This window comes from Bacillus rossius, chromosome 18 (assembly GCF_032445375.1).
Source record: "Bacillus rossius redtenbacheri isolate Brsri chromosome 18, Brsri_v3, whole genome shotgun sequence".
NCBI lineage: Eukaryota > Metazoa > Arthropoda > Insecta > Phasmatodea > Bacillidae > Bacillus > Bacillus rossius.
In genome coordinates, this window is record NC_086345.1 from 6,778,420 (window position 1) to 6,790,803 (window position 12,384).

Here is a 12,384-nt window from a genome sequence, read left to right on the forward strand (position 1 = left end):
AAATTGGATGATCCTAACATAAGGGCATGGTTAAATGAATTTGTGGCAGGTTTTGGAGACATGCCTTGTGTCAAAACACTGAGGGAAAAGTATGTTCCTAAACTTGCTGAATACCACTTTGAAAACATGATGGAAATTGTTAAAGATAAACTAATTTTTATCTATTCGGATGAGACTACAGATAGTCAGGGAAGATGTGTTTTTGTGGTACTCTTTCTAGTGCTCCAAGAACCAGTAGGCGAACCTCAGGTAGTAGTAGCTTCAGTTAATTTTCTTGCAAAAGCGGATGCGACCACATGTGCACAGAGGTTTGGTTACAGACCCAGCTCGCTACATGACAAAGTGTGTCAACAGCTTGCAAGTTCTGTATGGAGATCACGTACTCCATATTCAGTGCTGGGCCCACAAAGTTGCCCTAGTAGGAAATGTGTTGTCATGTGAACTTGTTGAGGTAAATGATGTCGTAGTGAAGGTAAAGTCTGCCTTTTTAAACACTCGCAAGAGGAAACACCAATATTTGCAATATTTGCGAGAAGAAACTGTGAAACCAGATAAATTGTTTCCAATGCCAGTCAATACTCGTTGGAATTCATGGTTTCGTGCAGTGTTCTACCTGGCTGAATATTTTTTGGAAATCATTAACTTTTTCAGAAATAGTGACTTTCAGGAAACTAACAATGCAGGAATTAAGTATCTGATCATGCTTTCAGACAAAGAAGTATCCGTAATTTTAGCACAGTGTATTTTTGTACAGCAGCATGCTTCTGAAATAATGGATCTGCTAACGAAACTTGAAGGGTCTAAGTACCCTACATCACATACTCTGTATGGGGATCTGGAAAATATACAGCAAAGGGTATATTTTCCAATACGTTAGAAAACAGTAGTGTCCTCAAAAATTTGAACACCACTGACATTGCACATGTGAAGCACAACTGCCAAAAATCCACAACACTGTGCATGAACAAACTGCAGACACTCATGAACAGTGATCCTTGTGCACATGTTTACAGGTCATTGAACCAGCTTTTCAACCCTAAGAACATTCTGCTTAACAAAACTGAAAACATAGTTACACAACTAAAATCCATTGCTGACCTGAAGATGTTAGACAGTGTTGACCTTTTTAAAGGGTACCAGTCCCTAAAAGATGCAGCAGCCACTGTGCAGAGCTGGTGAAGTTGTTGATGTAGTGAAAATTCTCACTGCACTGACAAATGACTGTCAACAGTTTGCTTCAGCTGTGCTTAAATCAATATGGATGCCTACAAATAACGTGGAGTGAGAGTTTGTTGAGTCACTACAATATTTTTGTTTCAGATAGACGGCAGAACTTAAAAGAAGAGAATATTGAAGTGTTTACAATGCTCTCCTTTGATGATTGATATATATATATATATTTTTTTTTTTAAAGAATTTTATGCAACAGTTATGTTAAGCTAATGTGTGTGTAAAATTTTTACAAGGAAATTATTAACACATAGTGTTCAATAGTGAAATGAAATGTTTTTGTGGTTCTACATATGATGAACAGTTCTTTAATTTCTTATGTTATGTCCTGAACAATGCATTAAGCAACCAAGTGACTAAAAAATTTCTGTATGGAAGTTTCACAGTCAGTGGTGAACAATTTTTATGTATAACTGGAAATTTAATGTTTTCATTGTTATTTATTTTTGGTTTAAGCAAATGTAAAGAGTGTGTTTAAATTAGGATAATTATAAGCTATGCCAAAGAAAATTAATTACGTAACAAATATTAAGCCTATACAGTTAAAACTATTTAATTTAATTATACAGATAAAAAAATAACACCGCTTTTTTACACCGCTTTTTGGCAAAAATAATACCGCTTTTGGCCAAAAATAACACCGCCAATTTCAGGTCTCTAGTGGACCACCATCTTGTTGGAAGATGAAGTCCATGCTATCAGCTTCAAGTTGTGGCATAAGCCACAATTGCAGCATGTTGAGGTAGGTGATACCAGTGACAGTTCTCTCAGCGAAGAAGGGGCCATAAACTGTCTTGTTTGACATGGCACAGAACACGTTAACTTTTGGCGAATTTCTGACGTGTTCGAGAGTTGCATGTGGATTCTCTATCCCCCATATGCGTGTGTTGTGTTGGTTGACTCTTCCTGAGAGATGAAAAGTGGCTTCTTCACTGAAGATTAATTTGCTTGCAAAGTCATCGTCTTCAAGATGGTTCTGCATGGCAATGCAGAACTGCAGTCGGAGCAATTTGTCATCGTGGCTGATGGCTTGAAGAAGCTGCAAATTGTACGGCTTCACTCTTAATCGCTTACGAAGAATTTTCCGCACTGTTGGCTGAGGGATGTTCAATTCTGCACTAGCCAGATAAGTTGACTTCTTGGGACTCCGCACCATCACGTCCCGTACACAATCCACTGTCTGTTGTGACACGCCTGGCCGACCCGACCGTTTTGCGTCGCACAAACAGTCGTCTTCCTAGAATTTCTTGTACCACTTCATTATGCTATTGTAAACTGGTGGTGTTTTGTTGAACTTGCCACGGAACACTCTTTGGACACTCACTACCGATTTGCTACGGGCGTATTCAAGCACACAAAAGGCTTTCTCTGCCTGGTTCGCAGCCATTTTCAGCAACTACATGCACTAGCGCACCTGTCAGTTTTTTAAAATAGCTTTTTGGCGCTGTGCAGCTACTTTGACTTCTCACGCACACACTTAAAAAAATTGGTGTATGTATAGGCCACACTTGGGGCAGTCAATTAGATATGTGGGGAAAACTTTATAGGCTCCACTTCTATGGAGACAAACATACATGTAACACGTTGGGCTGTGTTAAACTGTGTAGAAAAAAAAATTGATATTGCTTGTGTGGCTCTCCGCTGGTAAGTTCTGATATCAAGTAGGCCACAGTTAGGTGTTAATTAAATAGGTACAAATATACATAAATATACACTAGGGTAAATGAAGCTATAAATAACATAAAACAACACTTTCAGATAAAATATGTAATTATTTATTGCAAATGAAAAACGGATTCAATGTTTACCCTTATTAATTATATTTATTTAATTACTAATTATATTCAAATAAAAAACCTAACTTGTACTTGACATCATTTAACTCAAATAAATTCCAATTACCAGGAGTTATGGTGCGCACATTTAAGTTTTAACAAAAGTCTTTATTCGGGTTCGTCGAAACTACACAGTTTTAATTTATGTTTTTAGGGATCTTAAATCAATTTACCTCGGCTAGTAAGGTTCGAAATGTCGTCGGTAGAGCTCAGAGCCTCTCACCCTATAGGACCTCTGAGTCGATTAAATAGTGTGTAAAACCGTTAAATTTATATCAACATATTATTAAATTCGTAGATAATGTCAAATTACTTCATAAAATCAATGTTTATATTAGTTTCTGACGGCGATGTGACGTAAAAACGGGAATTACGTGACGAGTGCATAAGTGGAGGACACAAATTCTTGGCACTTTTATTTACTCACGTTTTACACTCCTATATTATTTATCTTTTTAGATAAATCCTATTTTAGTATTCTGGACTCCCTAATGATACATAATTATCATCCTCTATCCGGGATGCCTACTGCTAAATAGCTAGTTCGTAGGATTTATTATCGCCGACGTCACGAAGTTACAGCTCTCTTAGCTGGCCATTGTAGAACTTCTTTCCTACTAGCTTCTTAAATTAAGCCAGTAAAACTTAACTTTCAAATGGCAGCCTGTGATTGGCCGAACGTGAAATCCGCACACAACAATAGCGCGGATTACAAAATTTCACGTAAAATTTAAATAAAAAAATATTAAAATAATAATTCACATTATAAAACAACTGCGTTAATTTTACCGTTTACCGTCTTAAAGTTCATTTAGTCCTTAGAGGGGTATCAACAATACCTATTTCAAAAAGTCCGGGAAAAATCCATAGTCACTTTCTCATAGACACACATAAAAATAAATTACAGTTTCTGAAAATAAATAACATTAGACATAGAGCAAACAAAATAAATAAATCGTAATAAATAATAACTAAACTGTCAAAACAAATAACATGTTGCAGTACAGCGCTACATTCAAAAAAACTTTGAGAGTTGTTCTTTCACATGGTATATAATTTATTACGTTATGATTTTCCATTTCGCCGTACCGATTTTATGAAATGTTTCACGGACTTTATAATTACCCTGTATGTATGTCTAGTTAAAAAATGTAGAAAATGTCTGAACGATGATCGCAAGCAACAATCAGGGCCAGATTTAGAGGTCTGGAGGCCTCAGGGCAACAGAGGAGCGGAGGCCCCCTGGCCCCAAATTATTTTCCAAATAAAATGAACAATTTTTTTCAGTCGAGTTTTCCAATATATAATTTATTGTGAAATCAAGTAGATTCACTTAGTATTTAAAAAACATACATAACTAGTGGTGCACCGATATGACTTTACCGATTACCGATTCGATTACCGATTATGAGAGCAATAATCGGCAGATACCAATTCAGTTACCGATTATAATGAACAAATTTTTTTAAGTGTAATAATGCACACAAAAATTTTTATTCGCATGTGAATTTAATAACAAGATTAGGTAAAATTGAGAATACAGTTATAATAACAGTATAAAAATATATAAAATACACTATTAAGTCATTGCAAAGTGTAAATTAAATTAACTTCCATTTATATTTGTTATGTAAACAACTTGAACTACAGTCTAATAATTGTAATTTACAATGGGTAAGTTTTTGTTGCGGAAAACTAGCATTATTATCGACTATCACATAAGGTTGCATCAAGAAATTACCGTTTAACAATGTAAACATGTTGCTTTATTTTGTTCGCTTGAGTTTATAGAAAAATATTTCCACACTTCATTTTTTTTCTCCCTACTCGCCATCTCACTATAATTATATATAAATGACTCAAAACCAATTTTGGCACATGTGATTTTATTTATGTTGACTGAATATATAAAATTATAAATACTTTTACACTTTTCACGTCACATACAAATAAGACAACGACGGATAATGTTACCTAAGATACCCATAACGAGTTTGTAAAACCCAGTGATTAAACTCTAGAAGGTATCGGGACCACGATTTTGAACCGCTACTACGTCTCGAAAAGATCGATTGTCATAGAATCGACTGCAACTGCTTGTGGTATTTTGATTGCGTGCTATCTATTTTACGTCTCTGGCTATAGGTGATGTACAAGGCCACTAAACAAAAGACAAAACGTAAATAAACGTGTAGGAAAAACGTAGTTTTTATTGTTCGAGGCAATGAAATTTATTAAATTGAACAAAATATCTGTAATCATATGACGGAGTTGGATGAATTTTGTAAAATATACAAATATTACCGTACTTCGTCCTAAAATGTGTAACAAAATATTACACGGTAAAAACTACTTAATTACGCCGGGACGTTGATAATCAGCAAAGTAATCGTTAAGATAATCGCCGATTACGATTAATCGGAAAGTACCTATAATCGCCAATTACGATTCATCGGTATCCGCATCGGTGCACCACTATACATAACTATAATCAGAGACAAGAATTATATGAAATTAAATTTTAGTGTTAATGAATATTTCTGTTAATATTTAACAATAATATAATCATGTATGTACAAAGTACTGTAGGTAAAGGTAAAACAGTGAAAAAAGAATATCAAAGGAAAAGATGTTTACTAGTGTTTACTTGTCAGAATTTCAAAGATTTTTTTTCCAAAGTCTCTATTGTGACTTTCACCCCGGTTGCCCTCACCTAAATCTGGCCCTGGCAACAATGCTTTATAATAATATAATATACAGGCAATGAAAATAATCACATGTTCATATTTTAAAAAATAAAACACAAACATACACATGCAGGATTCAAACTATAGATACTTATAATAGTGAAGTTGGCAAGACGAATAGCATCATAAAAAAGGGATGTAAATAAAAAAAAATGATAAAGAGACTTGGTCTGCCAAAAGTTTCTTAATGTAACTAACCATTAACACTGGAAAATATTATAACAGGGTTCTGCAGTACGTATCAATAACCAACCCCACATTAAATATATACAGTACAACTTAAGTACCTAACATATTTATTTTGGAAGCTGGAAACATAAAATTAACCAATGTCACATAAAATACCTTGAAAGTTGTTAAGATTACAAAAATACCAGGAAGCTTTACATACCTAGCCCATAGCAATACACAGAACATCTGAAGTGCCATTACCTGAGCAATATCGGTAAAAGGAGTAGACAGAAGTTGACACGGAACTTACCTAAACCCCTGGCTGCGACGTCAGTGGCCACCAGGATCGGTGACTTCCCAGAGCGGAAATCTGTGAAATGAGAAGATCTGTGAGCATAGGGCAGAAGGAGGAGGTAAACATGTGAGAGCGGGGAAGACGGCAAAACAGGGGCAAGGGAGGAATCACCGCGGCGGTTGTCCCGAAGGCCGCACAGGATTCAAACCCAAGTCCAGTCTCACCACTGCATTTATTTAAAATATCAAAACAGATAAATTTTTTTATTTATTTTCTAGACAACTTCAAATGCTTAAATTTGCAAGTAAGAAATATTTGATTGTATTAAAAAATAGGAAGTATCCCTGTAAGACTATATTACTTCAGTGAAAGAAGTACATTTCCTGAACATAATTCAGTAGCTCATTTTTAAACTATAACAATAGCAATCAACAGCAAAATTTAATGAAAAGACAGCATTGGAATCAATAATACAGCAAACCTTCAGTGCACAACTAAAATTCCTTCTTTAAAATAATAATTAGCAAAAACAATTAAAATTCTCACCCGTATCTTTGTTAGTTGTGTGCTGTAAAAACAAGTCCTTCCTTTTAATTCTTCCTTGAGTACCCTTTAATCACAGTAATCTGCACATTATGCATTTTTCGTAGTAAAACTACCTCTACTTTTCAAACTTTTTTTTACTATTCAATATCAGACATTCACTGAAATACTGGCTGTAGAACTAATGCTTGCGTATGCATGTATGTACATGTGTGTACGTGCATATATATACACACACGTGCACACACACACAGTGAGTGTGAGACACATGCAAGCACACACACAAACTATTTGTAATGGTATAATATTAATCTTAATAAGCAGACGTATGTTCTTTTCTTAGATTATCCCTCAAGTAGTGACTTCTTCACCCTAAGGCTGATCGCCAGCAACCCATTGTATTACCCTAACACATAGCATTCCTCATATCAGCTGCAGAGGTTCACCAGTACACGGCACTGAAAAATTGTATAAGTGATGCTGTTTGTAGGCACGGCGTGTAGCTTTTCAACAAGATGATACGTGACGTTCACTCCAAACAGCAAATGAAAGTGAGCGTGGTTACCTTGCAAGACCCAGTCCCTCTCCGGCTGCGACTTGTCTCCGTGGATGCAGGACGCCGGCCACCTGAGACGAGGGATGAGTTACACAGTGCACACCACTTCTAAACCACTAGTACGAGTCACACAGCCATGACGTACAAGCTCAGAATAGCGTATAGAACATACACAGATATTCATTTAAAAATATTTATCATCATTGCAAGTTCATTTGCTGCGTTATCCCTGCCAATTTAATTAAATTTCTGTACTAACATTATAAAAGAAAAAAGAGAGGGGAGAGAGGGGGGAGAGGGGGAGGGAGAGACAGGAAGAGAGGGGGGAGAGGGAGAGTAAATTAAAGTTTGTTTGTAGTAAGTAAACAAACACTACTGAACCTATTTAAAATATTCTTCCAGTGTTATCAAGTTTCATCAATCCAGATTGACATAGGCAGTTTCTTTTCTTCTTTTTAGTAGTAACAGTTTTTTTATAATAGATTAAAAGTACTCTACGAAAAACTCTACAAATTACTTCATCTAATCTGGCGAAGTTCAAATAAGCTGCGTCCTCGATTAAGCCTAGCTCTCGTAATATTTATTCCAAAACCAAAAATAATTATTTTTTTAGAAAGAGCCCTGCACCAAACTTTTAAAATCAGAACTGTAACCATATTTAAAGTTTCTATTAAATGATTAAGCTGAAATAGGGAAGTATTTAACCTTACAAACCACTTTTAAAGTTTTATGTGAAACAAATAGTATAGCATTCTTGATACCGTTGTTGACTTTTTCAGTTATTTTTTGAGCAATCTTAATTCTTTAATATTATTTTATTAATGGTTTAACCGCAAAATATGAAATGTTTATCGTGACACATTAAAAAAGGTGCCATGAATGTAAAATGGTTACCCACCGCAGCTGTATTGTTTATTAGTTAATTTTTATGAATATTCGGCCACAAATAACCAAAATCAATGTTACATTACAAAGATTATAAACAAAATAAATTGGGAAAATGCTGAAAAAACACAGGTAACAAATTTCAAATGAAATTCTTACTGCACCACCACCACATGAAAAAAAAGAATTCCCCCCCCCCCCCCCTCCAATCTTGTATAATACTTAGTTGTAAAAGAGATGCTGAGGAAATAGCTCATGGCCTAAATATGTCATTTTAGTGTAGTTTTTAAGTAGCAACTTATATGTACTATTTCTAGGGATGTGCGAGTACCCGATATTTTCGGGTACGGTTAGAATCCACAATTACCCAAACCTGGAATCGTTGTACTTACATGGATTCGAACAGTGTTACGAATACAGTCAAGCCTCTATCTATCGTTTTTCAGGGGACCAACAAAAATATTCAGTAGATGCGGACATTCAATAGATGTGGACTTCACTCTTAGATTTTGAAAAAAATATTTCAACCTCAAAATTAGTGTCAGAAAAATATCAGTTACTTGTCATCAAAGTTTAATCAATTGAAAAAAAAATAAAAATGGAAGCATTTTACTTAATTCAATTTACACTTAAAGAAAACATAGCCTATGCACAATAGACCTACAATTCAATTTCAATTTCTTCAATAATCCTAATTTGTTCATCAAGTGTTCTCACCTATTTACTATGCCGAGACATTTTAATCGCTCTAAAACGTTTAACTCACTTTTGCACTTTTTATTAATTAAGTCAACATTCACGCACATGTAAAAGAAACACTGATCAGAATCAGGAAGTAAAATGTGCCATAGATTAGGATAGCATGCCCGAACAATGAAATACAGTAGAACCTCGTTAATACGTGATGGTCGGGACGGAGATAATCACGGATTACCGAATTTCATGGACTAGCGATTATAAGCCCGGAAGGTCTTGTCAAGCTTCTTAGACACCAGCGTGCAGCTGCGTTAAGGCCAAGGTCATGTGACGTAACATCTCCCGAGGCTTACTGCACCTTGGCAGCAGATGGATAAAAAATAGTAAACTCCCCATTATTCGTGGTAATTGGGACCCACCAATGCCCGGATAACTGAAATCCTGTAAAGAAAAAATAAACCTGAATAATCCGTTCATGGTAAGGGCCGTCTTTGAATTAGTGCCTCGGCTTTAAAACTGAAATGTGGCACTGCCTAGCCATTAGTTCACTGTCATTTACAACGTAGAGAGAAAGAGAAGATTGTGCTGACCTTGCACACATAAATTTTGGGTAGCCGCCACCCCCCCCCCCTCTCCTTACCAAACCGAATGCCAGCCAGACACGCCACTCGCCAGGCGCCTGCCGTGTGTTGGAGGGGGAGGGGGGGGGGGTAGTAACTCATCAGCAGGTGAAACAACATTCAAAGGGGAGACGGGAAGCAGAAGTCAGGACATCCCCCTCAAGTTTAAAGAGTGACAAATGTGACAGCTGAAAGGGGGGCGACACAAAGGGTCGGTACAAACTAGAGGTGTAAAAGTACCGAAAAAAGTGTACCCGTATGTATTCGTTACTATAACAATTAGTACTCGTTACTATCGTATCACGTTACTCATTACTTCTTATACTTAGGGCCCCCTGAAAGTGGTAAATAAAATTTTCAGATTTCATCATTAAAAATTACCAAAAGCGGTGTTAAAATTCACTTTTAAAACACAAAAGCGGTGCTAAAATTCACATAAAAACACAAAAGCGGTGCTGTAAACTAAAAAAAAAAAGTGTGTGTTACCGTAAATATATCTGAAATTATTTAAGTTAAATAAATTTACTTGAACCTACTCATTACTGAATACTAGGGTTCTGCGAATATTCGAAATTTCCGAATTCGAGTTCGAATTTTTTGATATTAGATTCGTAATTTCGAATCGAATTCATTTTACAATAATTCGACTTGGAAAATCTGGCCCGGGTACACTAATATGACATCCCCCTCTCCCATTTTTAAAAGAAATGTAAACGGGCGATTACATCTTCCACTTACAAAAAATTATACATCGAAACCCCTTATTTACGTAACAGTTATTTACGTTTTCACGTTATTTAACCATTTTATTTCTGTCCCGTTTTAACTTCATTTGATGTAATGCAATGAATTCCCGTTGTTTACAACGCGCCTATTGCTTTACGCAGTTTACGCCGTTCGTTCTGATAAAACTGCTTACTAACTTAATTAATCTTATTACAAAGTAATCTGATGTGTAAATCGTGTTTTAAAGACGTTTTTAAAAGTTAAATACTTCATCTTTAACGTCTCGGGAGTCGCTTTATACCGCTTATAGAAACGTAAGCAGCGCCAGTTTGGTTGTGTTGATTCCTGTATTCTCGTATAGAGTGTGCGCACGTAGTCGAAGATTGAAATCGATAGCTCGCAGACTGAATGCACGCGCGCGCTCTGTCAGGAACCGAGTTAACCCGCACGATCGTTATGCGTATAGTTACAAATCACGTTCTTGTTACGGGTTTATTTTTTTTTTTACGTTGAATAAAATGGTTTTATTGCATCACTCATTAATTTAAATTATTTAGCTTGCTTTCACAGAGTCTACTTTTTAAATAAACGTACTTTCCATGAATAGGTTTTGTTTTTATGGATTACTTTACATTTTTTTTTGCATAATAGTATTATCCGTTCAAATTTACCTGAGTTTTGGAATAAACAAAGCATCTTGTAAACAAACATTTTCATTGGCTGCCGGCCGCTGCGCACATTATTCGTGCGCAAGAAATAGTTCCTTGGTTACGTACCATTTGTAAGTATTTTTACACTCCCTTTTTTATAACAATTGTTATACAGCATTATAGCGTTTCGCCATTAATATCCAATACAGTTTAACGTGCCAGCAAGTATTTACTTACTATTATGTTAGCAGACGCAGTGTGTACATTTGATGCCCGGCGCAACAACTGTATTTCGGATTCGCGCGCGCACGGTTTGATATGGCTGACGCCGGACTGAGTTTTGTAAAGCACAGAACGGGAAAGCCTTTGAAAAGTGCACAGAAAACTATTGTGTTGAATGTTTTTAAAACATTTTCAGACAAATATCCGGATTGTTGTGTGAACGATATCACGAGTTTAACTGCGGAATTTACGAGTGTTTCGAAGAGCAGTGTGCTTCGTGCAAGGAAAGAATTACAGGACACTGGGACATTAACAACTCCCGGGAAGAAAAGGAAACTTGAGTATCCTGTTATCAAAACTTGTGATGATTTTGTAAAGACGGCTATTAGGCGTAAAGTGCATAGTTTTTTCTTCGCAAATGAACCACCAACGCTGAACAAAGTGCTACGGTGCTTCCTGTTATATTACTTCTCCGTTATTTTATTAGCACCGACTGTACTGAAGTTTGTGTGTTGCAACTAGTGCTTGGCGCTAGGGTTGTGCGAATGTTCGGTATACCGATACCGAAATCGAAATTTTGCTACTTTCATTTTCGATTTCGGTAAGAATTTCATCTGTCGAAGTTCGTTTTTAGCGAAATATTTCGAGTCAAACGAAAGTTCAATAGCTTACCGAAGTTCGTTTGTTCTAGTTGAAAAAGAAATCGTAATTTAATAAAAATGTACAGTATAATACCGGTACAATAACGTTACTTATTATAAAGTATATTTCACTTAACGAATTTTTTTTAAGTCCCCGCCAAAAATCGTATCTTCGCCATGCAAAACGGTTTCAGTTTAAAGTATCATTTTCACTATAACGTATAAATTCTACTAGTAGCATGGCATTACTACACCAAAATTTACTTAAACTGGTAAATAAATTTCCAGCTAAATGATTAATGTAGTAGAACAAAGATACACAAATACCAACGCAACGTATTTTCTAACCTCTAAATTCTCAAAACAAAGTTAACAAACAGTTGCGCGCACAACCATAGATTATACCGTAAGTAGTATGCGACGTGAGCAACACAACACCATTCGATACATCGAAAGACGGAGGTTTGAGAGAAGTATTAATTATTTAGACAAAAGTGTTACGCTACGCTAAAAATACTGTTTGATGTCTGTGCCGGGATTTTTTATTGTTATTGTTGAGTTTATTTT

The 12,384-nt window shown here is 35.9% G+C and overlaps 1 protein-coding gene and 1 non-coding gene across 3 annotated transcripts in view; both read right to left on the bottom strand.

Moving 5' to 3' along the window:
* LOC134541157 (uncharacterized) overlaps window positions 1-12,384 on the bottom strand; it is a 123,828-nt gene that overhangs the window by 65,042 nt on the left and 46,402 nt on the right. For both annotated transcript variants that reach the window (XM_063384382.1, XM_063384381.1), the window contains exons 9-10: window positions 7,387-7,448; window positions 6,294-6,353 (exon numbers count right to left, since the gene is read on the bottom strand). In XM_063384382.1, coding sequence (XP_063240452.1) covers window positions 6,294-6,353; window positions 7,387-7,448 — 122 coding nt within the window. The remainder of the gene's footprint in view (window positions 1-6,293; window positions 6,354-7,386; window positions 7,449-12,384) is intronic.
* On the bottom strand, window positions 7,520-7,586 carry LOC134541474 (small nucleolar RNA U54). Its single transcript, XR_010076640.1, has one exon. It is a non-coding gene; the product is annotated as a small nucleolar RNA U54 (small nucleolar RNA).